Raw genomic sequence first — 26,504 nt, 5'->3', positions numbered from 1 at the left:
TATTCAAAATGTCTTTGTTATGACAACTTGACATTAACCAGGAAATAATTACTGTTTAAACTTTACCTTTAATAACATAAAGTTATCTAATTTTTAAAGTGCAATCAGTAATACTTTTATAACAAATTTATATCAGTAATGATTTCTTGGTTAATGTCAAGTTGTCATAACAAAGACATTTTGAATAACGTCAACTTTGTATTAAAAGTGTCATAATTTACCGAATGACACTTTATGACAACAGTCATAAATATTTATGAAGACTTATTGATGTTCATGACAGGTGTTTATGACAGTGTCATGTCAGTCTTATTCAACCCCCTTCAAATAAAGTGTTACCAGATTTGTCGACAAACTTGACTCAGACCATGACAGCCATTAATTTCCCTGATGGCATCTTTTTGTGTTTTCCTACTTTTCTCAGTCTCTGATAGTTTTGGCTTGTGCTGGTGCCGTCGGCCTCGGTCTGAGCCTCCTAGCTCTGGCCGTGTACCTGGTGTGTTTATTCTGCTGCCGTCGGAGCCTGGATGAAGAAACCAAACGGCCCGACACCTGTTGTGTCACGTGGGTGGCAGTTATTACAGGTCTCATAATATGGTAAGTAAACGTATTTAAATAATCCTGTTGGGCGTGGTCTTTTTTTCCGGAACTGCACAGAGATGAGGATGTCGGTCAATGCAGTCACCAAATGAACCAGGTCACGATAGGTTTCGTCTGGATTAGCATTTACTAATGCCTCTAATCTAATTCTTTCTTAAACCGTCATTGATGCCTGAGAACAAAAATCCAGTAAACATTTGTAACGAAGTCTACAGTTGTCTTCATTAAATTTAAAGCTTTTTTGTGACGACCTTGGATGCAGTTGCTTCTCATTTCTTTGTGTCTTCTGTTGTTTTAAACTCCTCCACCTCACAGAATGTGTTGCTCTGTGCACGTCGGTCCGTGTGGATAGGGAGTGCTATTAGAGCAGCCGAGACTACTTGAAAATCTCACAGTGCTCAGCTTGTCATCTCCTGACAGGTGTGCCATCAAGCAGGATTAATGGCTTACAAAAAAATCTTTCTTTTTTTTTGAGAAAGATTCCCACTGTAAGAGCGCGCAGTCTGCTCTGTATCAGTTTGTCAGTGTCCTAATGTTAGGTGGCTTTTAGTTTGGTAGCTTTACCTAATATACAAATATCTTATAAGAAATTCCAAAACTATTTTAATCTATTTAAATAAGAGCAAATCCTACCTCCGCAAGTAAGTAGCACTCTCAGCCTCAAACTCAAAAATCATCTCCAAAGGTTGGTTTTCTCACTTTTTACAACAAAAACACAAAAGTCAGCAGAATCACCTGTTGCAATGACCTATAACTTAAAGAGATAAGTACTGAAAACCTCACAAAATACAGTTTAGGGTTGCAACTACCTTGATTGCTCGAGTCTTCTTAACTTATTGTTCCTCTATGACACGTTTAGTTTTTTCAATTGAAAATAGTTTTTCTTTCCAAAAAAATTAAGTTGTTTTTTTTTTTCACAGTGCAATCTAAAGTATTTTATATCCTCTAACAGGTTTTTTTTTTCCAGAATTGTCCTGTATTTTACCCTGTTGTCCCTTTAACTTTGACCAGCTTCCCAGTACCTGCTGTAAAAGACCACTGTGATGTTTCCAGTTAGGACGATGTGTGGACAACAATGTGCGGCATTAGCTTTCGTTCGTGCGCATAGCCTTTTGTTAGCCAGGAAGGTCAGAGTTGCTCTTATCTGACCAGAGTTCCTCATTCCACATGTTTCACTGTGTTCCCTACGTGTGTTGTTTCTTACACAAAACAAGCATCTCTTTCTTACTTGGCTGTGTTCTATAAAACTGAGATTTATAGAATGCTTGACTAATAGTTTTCATCTCAACAGATCTCAAGTAACCTGTAGATCTTCACGGCACTTCTAGAAATAGAGTGGCTGCATTTGCTGCTTCTCTGATTAATGTTCGTCTTGCCCAGCCTGTCAGTTTAGCGTAAAGAACTTTCCAGAACTTTCTCTCCGACTTGTTTGCTGCGACCCTTAGATTTGATGATGCTGTATGTTCACTAATGTTCCCTGACAAATCTATGTGCCCTTGTAGAGCACTGTAAAAGTGAGTGAGTGAGCTTTATTTATTTAGCAGTTTTCCGAGACAAAAATAAAATTCAGAGCATCAAAATTGAAACACGATACTCAATTTATATCAATCAGCTCTTTTAATAAATGAATTCACTACCTTTTGAGCAGGAAAAAGTATCAAACTATATAAAGAAGACCTTCCATCCCTTTTATGTAAAAGGACACTGAGTGCATTGCTTGAAATAAGAAAGAACGCTTGCAAACATTTTCTTTTTAGCTATTATTTCTGAGTGGAGCATCATGTAACACAAAGACAGCTCGGCTGTATTCATCTTCCTTTATAGTATACATCTGCAATGTTACTTTGCTTCAATAAAAATACTTATCTCGTAAAACTTTCAGATCTATGCAGCAACTTTGATCACTAAAGTGGATGTGCATGATAGTGTTTCATCAAATAAATTAACTCACACTTCTGAACAATACATCCTTAGTTATCAATTGTTCTCCGGGAACTGACTGCACAAAGCTTAACGCTATGGCAATCATTTTACTAAGGGATTGTTTAAGCAGCTGGCTTATCTTTCAACAATACCAAAGGACACATTTGGCAAAATTGTTGTTAAATATGCTACTTTATTTTAGCATATTTACCTTTGTATTATAAGGATAATTGGGTAAGATATCGGTGTGTGACTTGTGTGATTTGGTAATGACTCTGTGGCTCTTAACTGAAGAGAGGAAAAAAAAAGAAGAGTATTGGAATCAAGATGAGATAGTTGGGTTTTATGGGTAATTTCCGTATGTTTTGAAAGGTGTGAAGCTTTGGAGTTGCATCGAAGATATGAATGTACATTTGCATACGGTTTATTGTCGAAAGGCACCTAAATTAAAACAAAAAAAAAAAAATTGGGTCTAAAAAGACCTTAATTTAATTGCCGCACTGATCCAGTTAAGCTTGTGACAGAACTGGGCTTTAACTTCGTTAGCTCCCTTTATCTATACCTAACAACTACTACAGCACATGAGACCGGCTGCAATGCTAAGTAAGAGGGCATGATGTTGTTATGCAAGGTCGTTCTTGACCTTACTATGCCATGTTTGCTGTGGTGACCATTGTTAAAATTTTACATCTTAGACAAAATAGAAGAACTTTACAAAACTGCAGTAGAATGTGCTTTGATTGCAGCACAAATCTTGTAAGGTTTTGATTTTTTTTTTTTTTTTTTAAAGAAGTGCACACTGTGCGATATTTGTCCTACATCTGAACACAATACTCCACAAATCAATGGGATTTTAAAGCCGATCTACGTCAGAAACGTCCTTTAATTGATGCTGTTGAGATAATCGTAGATTATTGGATTCCGATTTGACCTCACAGAATTGATTACGTATAATTAAACAAGGACGTGCCTCATTACATAAGGTCCTGTGGCTGATAGTGTTATCAGATCAGCACAAGTCATCTGGTTGTCAGTGGGCCCGTAAGAACACGCGGGATGTTCCTGTGTAATGACAGCCAAGCTAGCAGCAAATGGCAGCATGCAGATACACATAAAAATAGGAATATTAATAAAAGCAAAAAATAGAAAGAAGATGAATAAGTTAGGAGAGAACCCCAGATGTTAAAAACGCTTAACTTTACAGCTGCCAGATGGTGGGATGTTTGTTAGATATACTGGATATGTCTTTCTACTTGGACAAAGCCCAAATTCCGTTTATGTGCTATTCACTACATGCAGCTTTACAGTCAGCACATTTTATTAGATTTACAGCTATAATAGACAAAGCACATCCCTTACATCATTCTTACAAAATGATTGGGGTAAATTCAATTTAGTTATTAAATTTAATTTTTTTTTAAAATCCCCCCTTGATTTAGTTTCAGTTGCCTCTAATGTAGTTTGGAGTATTTTTTTTCTCCCCTCACTGGAGGCTGCATTGTTTAGCTCCATGCATAGAAGACAAACAAAATTTCTTGTTTACTCGTTCACACAACAAAACATCCCGGCATCTACATATCCTGTGCTTTGTTCCGGTTCTTTATTGCTTTCCTTTCCTTTTATATCCTCTGGTTGCTACGGGGAGAGGTTTTGCACTGCCGCAAAATTCCTAATGCTTCCCTTGAGGCTAAACTGCCCCATGATGTTCAGTGTGCCTCATTATTGTTTCATTACTGAGTCATTAGGTGCACCTCATTGTTGCTGATGTGTCATCTTGGCAGCAGGGTTAATGAAGAGCTTATTGTGAAGGCCAACACATATCAGCTCCAACACAGAAGCTTTGAAAAGCATAAAGCACGTCTACGTTGTGCGGCTTCTTAACCAAACTCAATTTAGTATTTTTTTTTTTTTTTTTTTTTTTAAACACGACCGTGCAGCTGAACTTATACAGACCACTCTAATTGCATCTGTTTTTGGTTAGATTTGATTGTTCTTAATGCGCTCCCCTCGACCCTTTTCAGAACTAAAAGAGAGAAACGAAGCAGGTTTTCCGTTTTATGCGCAAATCTAAATAACCTCCATCAATTCTAACTGTGACGCCTAATGTCGTTTAAATCATGGAAATGAAAGGAGAAGTTTTGTCTAAAAGATTAAACATGTTTGAGTTATTACTGCTCATTTCAGTGCAGACCAGCAGAAGTAGGGTTTCACCAACTGGTCTAACCCTCCCTACTGTGGAGGCTGGTGCTCAGTCCCGGGAGGCCCAGGAAAGTGAGAATAATGGATTGGGTGTAGTATCTCACCGAGGTAGCTTGTCTCTTGCTAGTTTGAATGCAGGCACGGATTCAGCCATCACTAACTCCTGTGAGAGAATGTTTTGGTAAGAAAAATTAAACTGTAATGCACAGAACACATGGATAATGGATAGAGAGACATCCTATTGAAAATTAAGAATTGCCATTCTGCTGAGGTTTTGTGTGATCCTAGCCCATATGTCGGCAGAGTGCAGAGAGACAAGTGATACGAACTCTTGTTGGTAAATTTATTCAGACATAAAACTGCGATGAAAAGGCGTCACCAAGGTGTGTATTTACTGTTTTGCTACACCAAATTCGCACTGTTTGCTTTGTAGTTTAAATGTAACACATAATGAAATCAAATAATTTCCTTTTTCTAAAATTCTCCATCGTGCAGTTCTGCTGTAGGAGTGGGTTTCTATGGGAACAGCGAGACCAACGATGGGGTCTACCAACTGACCTACTCCCTCTACCATGCCAATCACACTCTGGATAGCATCAACAGTCTGGTGAGAGAAGTCCTCCAACCTCTGCAATTTACAACATCATGAATATTGAAAATGTCATGTTGATCGGATCAGTATATCACCTCTGCTAAAAGTGTTTGCTTTTCCTTGGAAGTAAAAGAATCGGTCTTATAAGGTGAAAACGAACTTCTGTTTCATGCTTTGCCAGCTTCATACGTAGTTTGGTTTAGGAAAGCAGGTTGTTTACCTGCAATACAAAGTCAAGAAGCTGACCAAGCAATAACAGTGTAGCTAGAAAACATGATCTCTTAAGATGTGCTGTGAATGCTTTTCTCATTATTAATAATTTAGAAAACAGCAAATGAGTGATCCTTTGCGTGGCGTGTTGGAAGCGCGGCATTACAGCCGGTAAACAACAGAGCCCACTCTGTTCAGAGCAGCACCTCACTGCAGTGGGAATGTATCCACTGTTTTTGTCACACCAGGGGAATTTAGGTGACTTCTGTTGGAGGATGTGTAAATGGGGATTATTTCCATGCAACTCCTGACCCGCATTCAGGGAAGTTATTTTGGGAGGCTTAGGGGCAGGAGGAATAGGAAAGAGGTAGGAGAGTAAGAAAGCAGCCTCGCAAGAAGCAATAATCACAATGAGAAAGAAGAGGATTAACTCCCATCTGCTGTGCATTAATGGATGCTAAGCCGCTCGTCTCTCCATCTCCTGCAGTCCCGCTATCTATGGCGAACGTGCGTATTCTTGAACATGTCAGTATCATATATCCGCTTGAAGTGCTCACATATCACATATTTTATCACCGTCGAGACAAATTAGCATCCAAAACTAGATTGCTATTTCTGTCTAAAATTATTTAGATTTGCATGACACTTTAAACTGGGTGTGAAAACAGGAAATTGAGATCATCATTGTTCTAATGTTATTTGCTTTGTTAAAGGACACACATTTTTAACACTGTGCAATTTTCACTTTTTTTTAAGTAGATAAGTACGTTTTAAGCACTTTTCAGAAGCTAACGTCTTTTAATTAACTAAAAAGAGAAACCTATTACCATATATGGATAGCAGCAGAGAGCGTGTAATGGCACCATCTGGAAATCTCTCCCAGTAATATCAGAAAATATTGTTTTCTTCATTAAAAAAAGATGATCGTGATGGGAAGGTGTGAAAGGGAAAAGTGGGAAAGTGGTTGTTTATTGCCAAGATAGGTAAAGGATTGAGTGAGCACTTTTGCTACAGATATCGTCTTATGCAGAAAATGTGGACGACCTCCGTGGAAGTGAAGCAGACACACTTTCCCTCACTCACAAAAAGCACTTTTTATACAAAATGCTTTTTCCCTACAGCTGGAATCTTGAATTCAAGGGAAGGAAAAACCAAAAACTTAGCAAGGAAAACATGATACATACAGGTTATGATGTGGCTTGGACAAATAGCATGAGAAATGAGTAAACAAATGTTCCAAGAAGATGGTCAGAGTCATTGTTTGTGAGCATAATGTTTGTCAGTTAAAAATCATCTTTACAGCATGCTTTCGTTTTTATGTCTCCACCACTCCTAGTTTTTTTTGCATTGAAATGATTGTTTTTGTCTCCAAGCTATACCGCTCTCAGACTTTGTTTCATTCGGGCTCCTACCCGCCTCCCTGGACATTTCATCATTTGAATCTTCATTTTATGAACTCAAATAAAAGCTGTAGGTGTTTTTCTTTTACTATCTTTGCTTTGGGTTTTATGTACACCTTTGCTTTGGGTGTACATTGTTGTCTGAGATTGGTAACATCATTGGTTTTCAACAACTTTCAGCCTTATTCTCTGTTGCCTTGACCTTGCTCTTTTTCTGTTTCCTTTTTTGCTTCCGTATTTCTACATTTCAGTCGTGGCAATTAATATAACTACCCTGAGCTACAATCCGGAATATAACTGAGAAGTAAATTTGTAAAAAAAAAAAAAAGAAAAAAAAAAAAAAAGGTCAGTAAAAGATTATAATAGTTATAACATTTTCTTACAAAGCCACAGAAAAACAGCAAGCCAATTTTGGAAAAGTTTTTTTTAAACTACATTATTCAGTGCTTGGTGTAACAATAACTGTAGAGGTGGACGCAACTTTGATTGTTCTATCTACACCCTTTCAGTCGACTTCCTCTCAGGTTCCTCTTATTGATTCAGTCCTAAAGCATGATATATATCATGGCTGCATACAAAGAATTAATGCTCCCCAGAGATACAAAGGCTTTCTTGTGTGCAAAATTGTAGGCTGATGCAACTTACTCTGCTTACAGAGCCGATGACCTGGGCATTGAATTGTCCTGTAAGGCTGAAGCTGATTTCGGTAGTGTTTAGTCTTACAATTTAGAGTAAAAAGACAATTTTTTGTTTGTTTGTTTTTTTTTTTTCTAGTTTGAGCGGTTTTGTTTTTCCTCTATTTTGAAGCATTTTGGTAATTTATTTTTTTATGTATTGTCAAGTAATTTAATCGTAGTCATCCTTTCTGTTTTCATATCTGCTTCACAGTTCTTTACCTAGGTTAGTGATTTTCTCTAAGAAGCGTTGACGCTGCTCATGGCTTTTAAGGGTGTTCCTATAATGAAATTGACAGGCCGCCTGCGATGTCTCATAGTGAGAAAGATTAGATACAGACCGTTCTCCTTTTTGCTATTGAACGGGGCCTTTGATTGTTCACACGCTTTCTATAATTCAGTCTTGTTTCTCATGCTCAGCTTGCAATATTAAGGGCTCTTCACAGCTGCCAGGAAATAATGGGTGAGAGAACATTGCAATCACACAATATCGAAATGTGCATTTCCAATTTAAGGGAGCGCACACTCTTTTACGTGCTGCTTCCTTTTTAAAGTTAAAAGCTTCTTTGTGATTTTTTTGCAACCAAATGATTGCTACTTTTTTCCTCATAAACGTATTCTATTAAATGTCTTTCTTCTGGAACCTGATTCCAAGTCTTTGACCTTTGTTGACTTTAAAATTCTGCGGTTAATTTTTTATAGCAAATATTGGATGTGTCACCCCAAAAATAAAAGAATTAAAGGGATACCGTTGAGCCGTGGATTTAAAACTGGCATTTTAGGCAGAGCAGCTGCTGAGTCTCAGTTACAGCCGTGTCCAGTATGGAGAATCTTCCTTATGACCCGCTTTTCTGAGTGGGGGGGAAAAAAAAGAGCTATAATCCATTTTTAAAGGGAGACAGGGCAGTCCAGATTAGGGAAATGTGGACCACCCCCAGCAACTCGCTGATGGATTCCATTTTTCACAGTCAGGCAGAAGGCGTGTGGATAAGATCCGAGGCGTTCTGGCAGGAACTGTGAGGGATGATGAACATAGGGGTGGGGAGTGAGAGCAGGTTACTGGCAATCGTAACACTCTACCCTTTGGGACTGCTTGAGTAGAAGAGGGGCCTGAATCTGTGCAGCATCTCCACATCAGTACTCATTCTGTGGACCTACTTAGGAATCATTCTTGGCATCTCTCAGCAAAACGTAATCAGGGTTATGATGTTTCTGCAGTGTTGAGGAGACTGATAAACTATCTTCCTTGAGATACGTTTTCATGGTGAAGGACTGCAATGTCTCGGCTAAGTTTATCTAATGAGTTAAAGAAATGGGGGAAAAAAGTTATGGTGAGAAAATGCAAAGAAAGAACTTTAAGCTTCTGCTCACTGATGATGGGTTGCAGAATTTAACATCTGTTCAGAATAACTTCGAACCATCATTTTTTTATTTGTTGTAGTTTAGAACTCAAACTGAATTGCTTTGATGTTTATTTTCTTTATGTCTTTGAAGATAAAAAATCCCAAACAGTTTAACATTTAAGCTAATTGCATGATTATTAACAAACCCTGTACACATGCTTTTTTTTAACACGTAAATCCTTGCTCTTTTCTTCAAGTTTTTGCTTATAATAGTCAAATCTCTCAAAGACATATCTTTTATAAAATGCCATACAGTTGTGAAGTTTGCAGTGATTTAAAGGGACAGTCTAGCTACGCTTTTCTACGTAATATCATAGACACAACAAATCCCTTCAACTACTTAATAATTCAGACATTAGTCAAGGTTTACTTGAGTCAAACTTTTGCAAAGTTAATTTTAACAAATGGTTTGCTAAACGTAATAGAAACTAAATTAAAGTAATCAGGAATAAATACCTGTGCGACCTTACAAAGATCAATGCCAACACAAATACTGACTTTGAATGCTGAATTGAACAAATATCTGCCCTCCGGCAGCCATCAGCTGCTCTTGACACTTTATTGCACACATGGTTCTTTGTTAAAATAAGTGAACGTGTGACAGAAGGCTGCTGAGAACTTGTTATGAGCTGGACATGGGACATGGTGGACACAGCGACTACTTCCAACTAGAAGGACGTTTGAAAAATGCAATAAAATTAGCAGAAAATACTGTTCTTAATCAGCCTGTTCTAAAAATTCTCAAGGATCTGAACATTTTTTTGCAATTACGAAATCCAAGAAGTATGCCAGTTTTATTCAGTGCAGCAAACTGCTAACTTCTTTTACTGAGCGCAAACACTGGTTAGGATAGAATTTTGAAAAAAAAAATCATGTTATTCACAGGTAATAGAAAGCATTCAAAAGTGAACATAAAAAGATGCCGTATTTGTAATCCGAACAAAGCAGAAAAGAAAGATGGTGGGTGTTCGAAAATAGCAGATGCGAATTGCAGACAAAGGAGGGCACTTGGATATAGAAAAATACAGGAAGAATATACTCAAATTTATTCAGGAAGAGATTCCAATAAGGGAAATGAGAATAAATATAAGATCCCCTGCTGGCTCGATACCAATTGGTGAGAAACTGTAATCTAGCAGAGCTGAGTTTCGACTGAATCGTATACCTCAACTTGATGGCCTCAGTGCACAACTCCTCTATGTTTAATTAGAGGGTTAGAGAAGTAGAGAGAAGTATTGATCAGAGATTTTGTGGCTGACTTCCGATTCCTGATTGCTTTTAAACATCCGATCCGTTGATGTAGATTTGATCTGATTCTGGCTTCTCTAAAAATTCAAATAATTTACATTGAAAAGTTGAATGTTTTCTACTTTGTGGGGAAAATAAAAAAAATTAAATATTACTGTCTTCACATAATGTATAAGCAAACAAAAACAGGACCAGATTACATAGTTGTTCTCTGCATTATTGGAAATCTATATCTACAGTGAAATTTCCCAGGTTATTGGGCAAAAACACCCATAGTTAAAACCTAACTATGCAGTAAAACAGGATTTTAATATCATCAAAACAAGACAAAATAAAGGCAGAGGTAATAATTTAAACTTTTTTTTTTTTTTAAATAACAACCACAGCTAACAAAACAGTAGTCTCTCTATAGTGAGTAGACACTCAACTTAAGATCTCCAAAAGACTGCCAGCATTTAGAAATCCAGCATGCACCACCACCGATAGAAATGGACTCTTACAAAACATAAAACAGAGCAGTGTCACCATTCTTCAGTAGGAAATGCAGTTTCTGTTCTTGAGGCTTTTTGTTTTGACATGTGCTTAAAATATCTCACCCGTACTGAAAACACATAGCTGAGCCTTCTTCCCTTAGTAACAGCTCCCACAACAAAGGGTGTTGTTGTTGAAGCAACCTCTTCGAGATTGGATATGAGATGCTTACTGACTGACAGAGAAAATGATTTTTAGTTTCTGACCGGCAATCGTGTCAACTGTTCCTTCATTCGGTGTCGGCCACCATTCAGCTTCTCGTTGCATCTCTAGAACAGATGCATCTCTGTGGTGCAACAGACAGAATAAAGGATTGAAGCTTATAGTGCAGATGTGCCTTTGTGTTGGCAGTAAGGACACACATTTGGCCACAACAGATATGTTTCCTGATGTTCCTTGCATTTGAGGAAGAACTGGCATAATGGAAGGATTCATAGGACTCTGAGCTGCCTCTGCATTTTCCTGTTGTAACCAAAGGGAAACTTTGAGGTCCTGTTTATGACATGTTTTGCCATTAATGTTGTAGGAAAATGGCTGTAAAGACAAACATTTTTTTTTTTTCATATTGCATAGAAACGATTCCTATATTGAAACATTTATTATTTTCTTCCCTGTCACTTGTTCAGAGTCCTGAGGTCTTAAATCTGTCAGTGAATTAAAAGAGCAGTAACTCATTTCCTTTGTATTCATTCAAAATTCAATGCAAAATCTATTTGCTCTTTTTAGTTATGCTTCTCGTAAATCTCCTCCTGTAATCAAAGACTTGTGCAATAACATGTCTTCAAAGAATTATTAGTTTTTACATTCTGACATTATTTACTCCAGTAAAACACAGTTAGGGAGATATGTTATGTATATAAGCTTTTGTATCTCCTATAGTGTATTTCATCTGTTTGTATTATGATTTTGTTTTCACCTATATCTTTGAAACACATATATTTTTGTGCTTGTTTAGGTTGAAGGAGCTCAAAGCAACATGGAAGCTGGACTTAAACAGCACCTAGAAAGGCTGGATGAGATCTTTGCCACTAAGCTTGAGTATCTCCAGGCTCTGCGCTTCCTGCAGCTAATGGTCAACAACATTATCCGCGAGCTGACGGCTCTGCCAGACATCAACAAGTCCAAGATTGACTTGGCAGCCGTTGCAGACCAGACTGCTTTCGTTGAGTATTACAGGTAGGTGGGGCTTTAGCAACTCCACTGACTTGATGGAGATGATTTCATTTTATGTGCATGCAGATGGGGCAAACATGCTGCTTCGAATGGAGCAGTAGTAGAGATACAACTGAGACACAGAGCAGATGGGATTTTATTGATCTCTCCTGAGAAATTCAACCCGGAAAAGCTATTTGTCCTGATTGCTAAATAAATGGAAGCTGAAATTGAGCTCATTTTCCATCATACAGTTGAGTTCTTACACATATTCCCTGCCCAGATAATTATGCATGGCAGAGTGCCTATTTGGTCATAAATGATCAAAGTGGCATAAATGATCTCCATATCCGAATATATATATGTATATATAATTTGTGGATGGTTGTGCCTTGCTTATTTATATATATATATATATATATATATATATATATATATATATATATATATATATATAATGTGTGGGATTATATATATCTCACATATATATCTCTATATATATATATATATATATATATCTCTATATATCTCTATATATCTCTATATATATAGAGATATCTCTCTCTCTCTCTCTCTCTCTCTCTCTCTCTCTCTATATATATATATATATATATATATATATATATATATATATATATATATATATATATATATATATATATATATATATATACATAAAATAAGCAAGGCACAACCATCCACAAATACACATTGTACTATTAGTACTAAAACCTCCCAATATCAATTTCATACACCACCCAGGATGACTCCACATGGTGTGTACTTTGTCCACCAACACCGGATTTTCCTTTGGACCACAGTTATCTGACACTGATCCCCTGGGTCTTGATTGGATTTTATGTGGCTATTGAACAGCCTGCAGCAGAGTTTTATTGAACAGAAAATGTTACAGCAATCCAGTGCTACTTGGAAAAAAATAAAATAAAATAAAATGACACTATTCTGTTTTTCCAGCATTATAGTTTTCTCTACTCTCACTTTGAATTCACTTACGTCTAGGACTTCGGCGGTTCTCCTTTCACAGGCGAAGTAAAAGTCCACCGCCTCCATTCATTTACGGTCTTCTGTGAGTGAAGTAATTATTTATTGTGTCAAGAGTACCTCTGCACTTCTTTGCGAGCAGGAGGGAGTCATATTCGCCACTAATTATATAGCACAGAAAGAACGGTCTAGTGAACGGTGCGTTCATAGTGTCGTGAAAATTTGCCTGTTTGAATAACGCTGCGAACATACCCCGAATGGATCGTGCTGTTGAGCCACTGGGTGCTGAGACTTACTCATAGGAACTTGCTTGGCTGGTCCCAGATCACATATATGCACGCTCACACTTCAAGCCGAAGCTCACCGTCAGCCATTTTTGTGAAGGACATTTTCAGTGGAAAATGAAAAATTAATGTCCATGGATTGGCTGTGTTGAATTATTAAGCCCAACAAGATGGAAATTACCTGCTACAGACAGGCTCTAAGTAGGAGACAAGGGTGCTGGTAGACGAGGCATACAGACATCTCACACCTCATTCGTGAACAAATGTCGGGCCAGCACGCGCTGGTGCTTGTACGTATGCATACCGAATGCTGTTTGTGTATGAAAGGTAACAGTGAAGCTTTTTTCTTGATGCAGCACTCTTCCGTTTTGCAGATGGCTGACTTATCTCCTGCTGCTGATCCTTGACCTGGTCATCTGCTTGGTCATGTGCTTGGGAATAGCAAAACAGTCTCAATGTCTGCTGATCACGTAGGTACCATGAATGCGAACTTAAAGGAGTCTGCCTCTTATATCAGTATAAGACTCAGTTTTCTGTGTGTTTGTTGTTCTGATTGAGAGATCACAGTAAGGATGGGCTCCAGCCAGCCTCACTGGTACCATAAAAAATGACCCCCCCTCCATTAACAGAACACAAGATAGCATTAGATCTTCAAAAAGCTCTTATTCATCTCCTGAGTGGCATCTCCTTCATCTGCAAATACAATTACAGCAGGCTTAATCTACCAAACCCTTAGTCAAAGCAGCTGATTGAAAAAAGCTTCAAATATAAAAAAAAAAATCCTAAAGGAAATCGACAGAGACGGCGCAGTAACGCTCGGTTCTTTAAATTTGCGGCCGTGATTCAAACCAGCAATGATGTCTGACAGGCAAATCCACATTTCAGGCTCCCTATCCCATTTGCCCAATTTAGTGCAACCTACGTGTCAGTGTTACCAGATGATGCTCAGGATCGCTACTCACATCCCTCTCTAATGGGGCCCCACTAATGCCTATTGATCGGCTGAGAAGGATAAGACTGCTCCCTTAACTAATTATTAAGTGCTCTCAGGCTGCTTTATTGGTGCTTTCAAGAGGGTCCGAAGAGTGAGTCAGTGCAGCGGAGCCCTCCTCTGCCTTTTTATATCCATCACAGGGCCATTTTTTCCTCCTTTTACACCGCTTATCTAGCCCACACTCGGAGCGCTTTCTCAAGCTTCATGCCAGCAGACACTTTAAAAATCTTGATAATACTTGGAAGATTTTGTGCAATAGTGTCTTTTTGCAACTCCTCAACTTTAAAGCCCTGTCAGTTGTCAGTCCTTTAAGGCTAAATAAAACTAGACCACCATCCGTCTCTCCAATCCTTAATGGCGGGTTGGAAGCCGGCAGATTCCGACTGGAGACTGTGAAACTATTCCTGAAGTTTAGTTAAGTAGAAAGTTACCACAGTTTCTTGTTGACTTTAATCTATAATGCACCACAGCATTGTGGGTTACGCTTATAAGCATAAGAGTAAATCTTCAGTCAGTGGACAAGAGGAAAAAAGCACATTTATGTTCTGGAATTGGGGTAGATTCTTATGGAGAGAAAGTATTTTGTAGATTTTTGTGAAAATCCTTTTATAATGTCTGTATCTCCCTTTAACTCTGTCAGTCTCCATAATGCTCTTATTTTCTCTAGGATCATTGGTTTTGTGATACTATCCTTGGTTCTAAGCTGGGCTGCGCTAGGAAGTGGCACCGCGACAGCTGTGGTGAGTAAAATAGGCACATCTGTTATGAAACAGCCTAAAAAAAAAAAAAAAAAAAAAGTTTCCCATTATGTTGATTATAGAGGCTTTTTATTTACTTTCTTATATTTGTCTCATGCAGCTCCTCCTAAGAGGGTATCTGCCAATAAACTTCTGGACCAACTAACAAACATGTTGGTTTCTTTATAGGAGTCTGTGTAGTTTATATTAAGCTCTTTACTAAGGTCAGCCACGCAGTAAAGCTGATTACGCCTCCCAAGTCTTTTAGATCCAAGAGTCTTTAACCACGGTGCAAACAAAGGAGCTTTCTAGCTTTAATTGCGGCTTCTGCTTTCTTTAAAATCTCTTTCTTTAAGATCTCGTTCTTAAAGACAGAGATATTAAAGAAAGCTTGTTTTTCTCCCGCTTCTTTTAAGGTTCCTTATTTTTGAGAGCTTGCTCTGTCTTAGGAGCTCTTCACCATGTGTTCAGCACATCTAGGTTTTATGTGGTTAATGGTGCTCGCATTAGGAACGCTGTTGGGGGTTTAGAAGATAACCCCATGCTTCCAGCCTTCCCCCATAACCTCATGTCCACGACAGACAAAACCTCACATCTGTGTGTTGTCCCTAAGGATTTGACGTCTTGTCAGAGTTTCAAGGAAGACAAAAGGAAGAGAGCGTGCAAAAGTTTCAAACCAAAGTTGAAGGCAGACCTGTGAAGACACTACTGCTGCAGTAATCAATTCGGCTGCAGATAAAGGCATGGATACATTTCTATAGATCTTGCTGGGACATTAGTTCTGTATTCCTAGAAATGTCTATCAGGTGTCGGAAGGCTGACTTTGTCATTGTCTTTATGCATATTTGAAAGTCTGGGTCTGGGTCCATCACTACAGCAGGATTTCAGCCCTGATCATTCATTTCTAGCTATAATAACTGAGGCTGTGTGCCGACTCTTCATCATTCCAAAAATAATAACTTCCTGTTTGATGAAGGATTGTTTTTAGGGCTACAAAATAAAAAAAGGCTTACCTTCCCTAAAGTTGTCTGTTATTTGACAGAATTTGAAGATGATATTTTTCAAAGACTCTTGTGTTTTATGGTGAGGCGTTTTTGAAGCCTGGCCAGTGTCGGGAGTACATATTGATTTCATTTCACGGTGCAAGATCAACATATGTTGTCAGAGTGTGTTGTGTGAAAAGTCTACAACATATCATCTTTGATCCAAAAGTACTTTTTGAATATTCTAAGGGGTGCAGTAGATATGTTCAACCTAAAACATGACTTCCTTTTTGCAGGCGAAATTGCTTTGGCCACGTTTGATGTGACTGACCTTCTATCAGGAAGCTACAAAATCATGTCATTTTGAGGTCCGACCCTTTGATGATCAAGTTTAAAGCTGATCAAGTTCAAAGTTGTTAGAAGGAGCTCATGTGTAAAATATCAAGATAGGGGATTTAAATCAAATCCACTGTCTTGATAACTTCGAATCCTGTTTTGATTGGAAGTTTTTCTCTTTTTTTGCCCTGCAGAAATATGGATGTATATGCAAATTGTAAAACTGCTTAGTGGAACTGCAGCTTAGGGGGCTCTGTGGAGCATTTTTCCCTTGTTTGTTTGTTTTTTGTTTTGTTTTTGCAACCTTTAAAACTCATAGATTTTCACCACCCTTAATGCCTGTGTAATGTTTGTTGCGTCTTCGCTGTTCTTCCGATTTCCAAGAAGGCAATTAATTTAGCAAAAATCTAAAACAAACATACAAACAAAAACCATGGAAGAATAAACGCTTCTCAATAGCACTGCTGAGGGCTTACTATTTCCCATGGGTAGAAGCTGGAAGCATCTACTTTGACTTTTGTCGATTCTCATCCGCTGAGCCATTAGCAATGCACTGCAGATATTTTTTTAAAATGTCTCTGCAATGAAACCTCCGAGATGTCAAGCTCAGATTATCTAGAATACTTGGGTAGAGTTTGTTTGTGTTAAGTTCCTTCATCCATCTCGTTGTGGAATAACAGGTGAACTGGGGTAAATTTACCAAACAATTATCCTCATCAGACAGCCAACCTTCTAGCATTCTTCCATATACAATATTCAGATGGATCAGAAGAGTCCTAATGTTGTTTTTTTTTTTTTTTTTTTGGTAGCAAGATCAACTCATATGTAAAAAATCATGTTCCTAAATGTGGGACAGTATGCAAAACAAGCAAATAAACTTGTTGCACCTGCACATCATTAGTTAAAAAAAACATGTTTTTTTTTGTTTTTTTTTTCCCAGATGAGGCATGATGATGGTGGTGTCCTAGAAAATCCTCAGATTTATACATATTTGATGAGAAGGAGCATAAACAAAATGTCCCTACAAGTATAATGAGACAGAGATGGAGAGCAACATCCAGGCAGTCCTGGGTTGAAAACACAGCGTCATGTGATCGGGACAAGCGTGTGCTTCACGCAGGAGTTTGCATGTTTGATCAACTTTCTCGGATTCAGCACTTTGAAACGAATGTCTGTGAAATGTGCATGCATTTACAACAGTGCCTTTTAGTGTCTCATTATGCCAAGTTACAGTCAGGTTACACGGTGGTGATCAGCGTTTAAGGTCTCTGGTTCGGCAAAGCATAGGTTGGTGGTATTCTGACACTGATTTCACTTTCAAAGACTAACGCTATTTGTGTCAGACTAATACTAATGAGCCAGTTGCTTCAGACTGTAATGAGCCTGCTGAGTCTCATATGGGTCTTCTGTAGTTTTGTACCGTAAACACGATGAGATTCTCACAATACAATAACCTTCACTACAATTACCACGGTATTGCTGTAAAACCAGAACATATAGCATTATCTAATTAGTTTAATCTAAAACAGAGAAGAAGCAAATTAATCATGCTGCTTAAAAATAACATAACATGAATTACTACAGTTAGAACCTTTGGTAACACTTTATTTGAAGGGGTGTGCATAAGACTGACATGACACCGTCATAAACATGACATAACACCTGTCATGAACATAAAGGAGTCTTTATGAATGTTTATGACTGATGCCATGACATGTCATTCAGTAAATAATGACACTTTTAATGCAAAGTTGCTCTAAAAGTTGCATTAAAAGTCCATTAAAAGTGCCAATGTTGCATTAAATTGTCATTATTTACAAAATCATGGAAAGTTGGCATTTTTAATGGACTTTTAATGCAACTTTTAGAGCAACTTTGCATTAAAAGTGTCATTATTTACCGAATGACACTTCATGACAACTGTCATAAACCTTCATAAAGACTTCTTCATGTTCATGACAGATGTTACGTCATGTTTATGACAGTGTCATGTCAGCACACCCCTTCAAATAAAGTGTTACTGAACTTTTAGTCTGTAACATTTATGTAAAGTTGCCTTGATGTTGATACAAAGTAAGCGGAATGTTTCAACTTATCGCCCACAAAATTTAATGTTCATTTTCAAGTAAATTTAACTATTACATAATAAACACAGTTGGCATTCAGCTTTATGGAAATTATGAGACTATTACGAGTTAATTCATTATGCCAACTGCATGACTGGCTAATTCATAAACATGTTACCATTATAAAGTACTGTAGTTAAGAAAATGTTGTCTTGGTAAATGTAATGAGTGGTGCCCTGTGTTTTGTATAAACAGAAACATATGCAAACTGCTCAGGTTGTTTCTTCATGTGAGGGGAAGGGTGAGGAACCTTTTTACACTGTGTAGTAATGAGTAATGATTTTTTTTAGCAGTTCTAAGATTGTAACTTCTAAAATTCTCAGTATAGTTTATTAAAGGTTGCCGACCCTTAAACTGAGTCTAAGTTTAAGTATAAGCTTAACAATGCTGTAAACTCACGATCTATCAAGGAGCAAAAGTTTGCAATACTGTATTTGAGCTATGCATACAAGGTAAAATTAGTTAGATAATTAAAACATTTCAAAAGTCAATATGATAGTTTTATTTATTTTTTAAACCTATATCAGGTAGGTGTTAATAAGAAGATTTACAGGCATATTATGAGGTAGTATAGGAATCACAATAGAATATACAATGTGTGAAATTTGTTTAGTTCCAAGGAGATTGAAAGAGATAGAAAATAAACATTTTAAATGTAATGAAAACAAACCTTGGAATAGTCAGTGATGTAATATTTAATATGTGCAATAACGGAACAGAAAGAGGGCACTGCCACTACAAACCTCAGGCGAGGTTTCCAGATAAGTTACTACAGAGATAGATTAAGGTAAGAGGAGAACTTGCTTTGTAATACTCCAAATCCCGATGTGAACCTGAAGTTACCTCCCTGAGCCACTAATCCTGCTTCATAGTACAGTTACAAAGCCGTTTGTGAACAGTGTATGGAAGAGGGATGAAAAATGTAGATATAAAATAACAGTCCTCTCAACAGTTTCCTAACAAACGTAGACGTTTTTGCATGTTGAAATCAACAAGTGTAGCGAGTAGCTAAAATGATGCTAGTACATGGATAACAAGCTGAGCATTTTCCACCACAATCTTGCTATAAAGTGATTAAAAGACTGATTCACACACTCATGGGCAAGGTGAACAGAAAGTACACACCCAGTAACTTCTGGGGGATTTTGGAGTATACTTATTTCTGTTGCTTTTGCTGTTTGTTTGTTTCTTCCTTTCTCTTTTTGTGTTTTTTTGCATTTCAGGTTAACATTTAAGAATTTACTGAAGTTCTAATACTGAAGAACTACTGAAGACTGAATTCTTCCTATAGATCCTAGAAATATTTAAGAGTATACTTTCTTTTACTGTACATAGTATTGCCAATGTTTAATTTGATGGGCTTGTTTTTGATTAATCATTAGTAGATAAAAAAAAAAAAAAAAAAAGTAAATAAAAAGTGTACTTTAAAATGCTTAAAACAGTCAGATGTTATTTACATTTATCTTACAGGACAAAATAAAATTATTTTGTTCCATTATTTCGATCCATTAAGTTTGACCTCACATCATTCTTTTACTTATTTTGTTGGTTTACGCTTTGTTTTCGCCTCTTTTTCTCTTTAACTCTCACTCTCTTTCTATATATATATATCTGTGTGTCTGTGTGTTGCATCACTTGTTGGTAGAATCAAAGCAAGTCTGCTCCCTGTCATGTCCTTTTGAGCCTACTTCACAGTGACAAGTTGGAAAAAGACACCTCTTGATGGTGACTGACATTTACAACAGTGGACATATTTGAAATAGATGGGCGTTTGATCTGGAACGATAACAGGTTCCTGGTTGCCTTTGAGCTTTATTGGTGTCAACTGAGGTCCATCTTTAAAATATGTGTGTGATGGAGGGGGTTCTAGATATCATATAGGAAACCATCCTGTCTCATGAGGATAAACAGAAAAATGCCGTCAGTCTGTGTGTGTATGTGTGTGTGCGTGTGCGTGCGTGTGTGTGCACATTTGCGATTCTACGCTGATGGATCAGAGACGGTTGGAAAACTTAAGTACTTTTCTTTCATGATTAGCAAAGCGTGGCACTTTTCTGTAGGGTCAGCAATTCCCAAAGCGTATTCCGGCACACTGACGGTTTTTTTTTAATCATTTCTAGAAATGTATGCATCTCTATATCTGGAGAGATCTGGGTTAAAATAGTTTACTGCAAACTGATGCACTATGACAAATCACTTTAAAGGGGATAAAATCCTGAAAACCAAGATGTTTCTCTTGCAGAGACATCATCTGTAACTCCCCCCATCCGAGTGAAGTTTTATTCTGTTGCTTCACATAAATTTGGGTTTGCACGTTATGCAATTTGTAATGCATTTACTTCAGTCTTGCATGGCGGTAATGTGTTATTGTTTTCTCCTAGGGCACAAGCGACTTCTGTGTGTCTCCAAATAAATTCATTGTTAACCAAACTAAGGATTTCCTCACTGCGGGTAATTTATCTTGCACAGACACCAGCTCTTGTCTCTGAACATTAAGGCATGATACTAACCTTCCTGTTTCTCTCACCTTGCAGACGTTGCACACTATTATTTGTTCTGCAGTCCGAATCTGCAAAACCCCTTCCAGCAGGTATTGACCAAATGTACTGGCTGTCTTCTTATCTGTGTAGTCATTCGCAATAAATCACACACTAGTAAATAGATTACGGTTTAAAAGGTGTGAATTTTCTTGTTAGATGTAGCTAATTTATTGCAAATCCCTACTTGTGGGGAAAAAAAAAACAAAAAACAAAAAAAGAAATGCAGGTCACAGAAGATTGATTATTACCGCATTACTTATTTTAGGTTTCCAGTTTCAATAGAATTTGTGTGTGTATTTCCTGTGTATGACCCATACTTCTGGTGCTTTTACCTGTTTGGGGTTACAGTTAAGCCCGAAAGTAATCAAAGATGGAGTGCTTACATTGTGCAATACATGGATTTTCAGTTAGCTGACATTTTAGTCTTAAAAACCTTTTGTTTAATTTGTCTTCTGTAGTATTTTAATTTCTCAAAAGACTACATTTTAGGTATATTAGTACAAGTTTCAATCGTAAAAAACAAATAGCCCTCAATCCTTACGATATATCTCTGTTTAAGCAATTCTGTATATAACCAATTTTGTTTCACAAACAAAATCAAATGAAAACATTTTCAACGTATTTTTATAATGTTAAATAAATTTTTGAAATAGCATTTCCATGGTGTTCTAATGTGTTAATGCAGTGGGTTTTTGAGTGTTTGAAGTGTGTTTCCTTATCACTTTCTCTTAAATGACTTTTTAATGGAACATTTGTATTCCTTTCACGTCCCTAAAAAGAAGGTAACTGTCTGTGTTTGAAATGCTGATCCACTAACATCCTCCTTCCAAATAATAACAGCAGAAATGCCACAGCTGCTGAGCATTCAGATTAAAGCGGGTTCAATATTGCAGGTTTGAAACAGAACTGCTATTCAGAAGCTGATAATTTTCAAGGCAAACCAGACTGAGTCACAAAGCCTCGTCAAATAAACACTAACCCATTTTTTTTTACGCGTCCGTGCCTAACATGAGGGAGGATTATAATAACTATTTCAGAAAATTTTCAGTGACAGATGGTGTGGTCTCAAGTGGCTCTGCATTCATGAGACATATAATATACGTCTCTCTGAGAGGATAAACCCGTGACCTATAATTATTTAAAAATCCTGGATGTTTAGTTGTCATCATGGCGCCCATTTCTGCAGCAAAGTGATGCCTGCTTTGTCTGAAGAGATAATCCCTAATCTGATGTCCCAGTTGATATAAATATTGCTCTTTTGTTTCTGCTTAAGATTATTAGTGCGAAAGATAATTGATGTGGTAAGATATTGTAGGCCTATCTATTTAAGGTCTTCGTTAAGCCAAATTTGTTTACAGGCTAAATCTGCATAAACACTGCTCTACTTAATACGATCCTCTTTCTTTGTTTTTTATATTTACCTATATGACATAAGGACTGATTGTGCTTTTTTTGTTTTTTTTTTCCTCCCCAACAGTCACTTACGATCTGCCAGCGCTCTCTGACCACAATGCAAATCCAGATCCAGGGCCTGCTGCAGTTCTCCATGCCCATTTTTCCCACAGCTCAGGTATAAGTGGTGGCCCCAACAGCCCACCATTACCCCAGGCTGTGGAAGGTTGCATATCATTGTCTCCCCTTGTGCACCTTTTTATTTATTTATTTATTTATTTTCTTTTACAGAGAGACCTATTAGGGATCCAGAGGTTGCTAAACTCCACAGAGTTCAATGTTCACCAGTTAACAGCCTTGCTTGACTGCCGCGGGATACATAAGGTAAGGTCAGAGTCTGACTAGGACACTTTTTAATAGAAATTCTTTGAAACAGAGCTCAAAGCTACTTAGAGGCCCAGCTTGGCTGATTTTTGACCTTATCTCTGTGTACTTCTGTGTACTGACACCACTTTGCCAGTTTGCACGATGTGTGTTGGGGAGAGGCAGGCTCTGCTCGCCAATTTCGGTCTTCTGATAATAAAAGACCAACAAGTTTCGACTTATCTCACCTGTTTTCATTTAAGATAAGAATGGCTTTGCATATATCAAAATTGGACGGAGGACCGCATTCAAATGTCAGCTGGATTTTAGAATGCTGAACCGAAAGGCCGGCTTTCCGGAAATTCACACCAGTTAAGTTACATATAACGTAGATTTGTTACTCACTAACAAATGCACGCTGATAATGCACACCTGGGGAAACTGAACTATTAAAAAGAAGCTAAATCTACGTTGAACTAAGTCGATTTAACAAAATGTACAAGAATCTGGCTGATTTTTAAAAGTGGCTTTGACCGGCCAGTAACTTAACAGATTTTGACAACGATTTGAGTGCATTTATCTGCAAGGTGTTCACCTATCATCCTCAGAACTCTAAGTTGTACCAATCCATTTATGATTCTACTTGAATTTCTCCATTTGATTCCTTTTCTTTTTTTTCTTTTTTTTTGCATATTCAGCACTCACAAAATGAGAAAACGTATTCCGGTTGTGTCCCCTGTGCATGGTTGCATGAACTGGCAGTCCATTCATTCGGCGCCGCATGCATTCTGTAATCATACCACTTTAGCTTACCCAAACAGTATCTCTCCTTCCGACTGCCAAGTGATGGGATTTTTTTATTTTTATTTTTTTTATTTCTTCACACCAGTGTTGACTGGAATGATAGTGATGATATAACTGTACTGCAGGTGCATGCATGGTGTGTGACTAACAGATAGAACTGTGCTCATTATCGGTCTGTTTGCCTGGTGATCGTTTCGGCTGATGCAGCGGTTCTGCAGAGACATTGTTTTGACTGGAGAATCATCTTAATGGACTGTACTGAGGACACAATAAGGTTTTCATCATAGCTTGGCTCAAAATAATCTCCAAAAATCTGTGGGAGCTCTGTCTTTCCCTTCCTTCCCTGGTGGCTTTCTAAAACCAGGGTCGTGCGTTTTATTTTTGGCAAGGTTTCCTGAAATGATTCGGTATTTACATGTGAAATGGCTGTGCTCAGAATATATGGTTAATTGTTTTGTAATGTCACCACAGGAATGTGCATGCTTTCAGTCTGGTTGATTTGATCTTAATTAAATGTACATTTACAGCAAAATAGCATAGCATAACGAAGAAAACAGTTTATATCCTAAAATGTTGCTCCACTAGTGACAAATTATATCTAAAAAAAGTTTGAGAATTCTGCAGCCCTGACAGCACATGCTGGACATTAAAGCAAGACTTTATTTTTCTCAGGCAGATTTAACAAGCACATCTAAGCAGCAACGCATCCTTAACATGCATATCATCAGAATTTCTCTTGAGATTTGTATCTCGACTACTATCTCTGCAGTGGAAGACTGGAACTGCTTATTGTCCATCAACAAAACAACTCACGGCCTTCTGCGTTCAAAAGCCTGGTTTCGACATTGCTCAGGGACTTCACTAGTTGCAAATGTGTTTAAGCTGCTTTATAATTAAAAAAAAAAAGTAAGAATGCAACAGGATTCATATCAAATCAAGCATGCAAAGCCAGCCTTCCTTGCTCAGACTGGTATCTGTGAGGGTAAATTGTGCACTCAAGGTTTGCTTGCCTGACAAAAAGCTACACAATTTATTAATACAAGTAAAAATGGCTTTTAGAACATTAAATGATACGATGTTATGTTTTTTTTTTCTTCTGAAAACTAAAAATGGACTCTGTCAGGACTACCTGGATGCCCTCATGGGTGTGTGCTATGACGGCGTGGAGGGGCTCCTCTATCTCTCTTTGTGTTCTCTTCTGGCTGCCTGCGCACTCTCTGCCATGCTGTGTGTAATTTTCCGACTGTGGACATTAATGGGCAGCAGGTCAGAACTGAGTGAACTCCCCCCTCCCCCACACCACCCGCACCCTCCACACACACCCCCCCCACCACCTCATTGCGTACTGCCCAGCGTGTACGTTTGCAAAATGTTCACCCTCCGTTTTGTCTCTGTACTTCTGTCTCGTTGTGTGGTTCTTTAACTCTCATCCAGGGAGAAGGAGTACAACGACATCGATGAGGAAGACCCGTTCAACCCACAGGCGCGCCGGCTGTCGTTTAACCCCAGAAGGTCCAACACGCATAGTTTCTGCAGCTACATCAGCAGCCTTGGCAGCCAGGCCAGCCTTCATCCACCTCCTCAGTCTCAGTCTAATTCCACCATACAGCCTCCTGAATATATGTAAGGCTCAGCAGCGGATGACTGCGTTTTTGAATCTACATATTTAGCCTCTGAGATTTTTTTTATATTTTTTTTCCCCCTCTTTGCTTAACAGGAATCAGTCCATGCTGTTCGGAGGAACCCCTCGGTATGAAAACGTTCCGCTCATAGGGGGAGGATCTCCGCCTCCTTCGGTTCGTTGGCCTTATGAGGCTCTAGTGACCGTAGTCTGATAATGATATGCAACAGCATGCAGAACGTTATAATGCTAGTACAACGCACACAACCTCACAGGGTCGGAATATACTCAAGGAACTTCTGTTCCAATTCAAGTGACTGAAGAGTGACATCTGATGGCCACATGTAGAAGTGCATCTCATCTGTGCATATTCCTTCTTGTTTGCTATTAGTATGTTTTTATTTTTTATTACAAGATAATGAATTGTTCTCTAGTTAATACAAAACATTCGCTCATGTGCGAGCTGGTTGAGCACCATATGTTTTGCTTCAGTTTAGTAAAGCCCACTTAATTGTAGCGTAGTGTGTGTTTTGTCTCCAGAGCTCAGTGATAAATAATAGATAAAAGATGGAAGACAGATAAATCCACAGTCCACATCTCGGCTCTGTGATGTTTTCTTCCTGCGAAGATTTCTTGCTTCTGTGGCTTGAGCAGCTTTCACAGCATACCAAAGACTAAAAACACCTTTTGTGTGGGTGAAGGCAAGCGAGAATCTGAATCATTGTCTGAAATGTTGCTATGCGAGGCACATTTTTTTTATCAGTTACAGATATCTTTGCTTTCTGTCTGCTCATAACAGAGAAGTTGGAAGCTTTAATAAAACACATGCTAAATAAAAAAAAACTTGAGTTTGCCTACATTTGTAGTTATGGTTTGGATTTTTTTTTCTCTTTGGTTTTACTGTGTCAGCTTTTCTGCATTTTGCTTTTTTGTTTTTCATGCAAGCAGTCTGTCAGTGACATGTCTAACAGCTCTGTGAAAAACTTTTCTTTTTTACTCCCCAACTCAGACTTTGATAACTGTAAGTTTCTATTGATGTTCATTCTCTTCACTTTCATTCATCTTCATTCCATATTTTTAACACACACCTTAGACTCCTTAGACATTGTAACTTTGACCCAACGACACTCAGTTACCCCAACTCTGACCTCCTAGCACTGTCCGACTGTTGCATGTGAGTGTAACTCTACCTTTTGCTTATGCTCTATTTTACCTGCTTTTTACATTTTGTTTACCTACCTCCAAACTATGCGAGTTTAAGACTGAAAAACAGGGAAGAACTGAAAATGACTTCCCAAATTGAATCTACATTACATTATTTATACATATGTGATAACCAAGCTGCATCAACAGCACTTTAAAGCTAACTTCATATGTCTCTTACTTGCAG

The 26,504-nt window shown here is 37.9% G+C and overlaps 1 protein-coding gene across 1 annotated transcript in view; it reads left to right on the top strand.

Moving 5' to 3' along the window:
• The window catches only part of LOC106918229 (protein tweety homolog 2-like), a 30,558-nt gene that overhangs the window by 3,406 nt on the left and 648 nt on the right, over positions 1–26,504 (top strand). The window contains exons 2-13 of the mRNA XM_014987812.2: positions 425–597; positions 5,218–5,329; positions 11,736–11,956; positions 13,593–13,688; positions 14,880–14,952; positions 20,776–20,845; positions 20,929–20,984; positions 22,412–22,504; positions 22,618–22,710; positions 24,617–24,759; positions 24,928–25,116; positions 25,211–25,289. Coding sequence (XP_014843298.2) covers positions 425–597; positions 5,218–5,329; positions 11,736–11,956; positions 13,593–13,688; positions 14,880–14,952; positions 20,776–20,845; positions 20,929–20,984; positions 22,412–22,504; positions 22,618–22,710; positions 24,617–24,759; positions 24,928–25,116; positions 25,211–25,289 — 1,398 coding nt within the window. The remainder of the gene's footprint in view (positions 1–424; positions 598–5,217; positions 5,330–11,735; positions 11,957–13,592; positions 13,689–14,879; positions 14,953–20,775; positions 20,846–20,928; positions 20,985–22,411; positions 22,505–22,617; positions 22,711–24,616; positions 24,760–24,927; positions 25,117–25,210; positions 25,290–26,504) is intronic.

Source organism: Poecilia mexicana, unplaced genomic scaffold (assembly GCF_051168715.1).
Source record: "Poecilia mexicana isolate PSO_F unplaced genomic scaffold, ASM5116871v1 scaffold_8, whole genome shotgun sequence".
Lineage (NCBI taxonomy): Eukaryota > Metazoa > Chordata > Actinopteri > Cyprinodontiformes > Poeciliidae > Poecilia > Poecilia mexicana.
The sequence above is the reverse complement of the archived record's forward strand: the minus strand, read 5'-3'. Positions and strand labels throughout refer to the sequence as shown.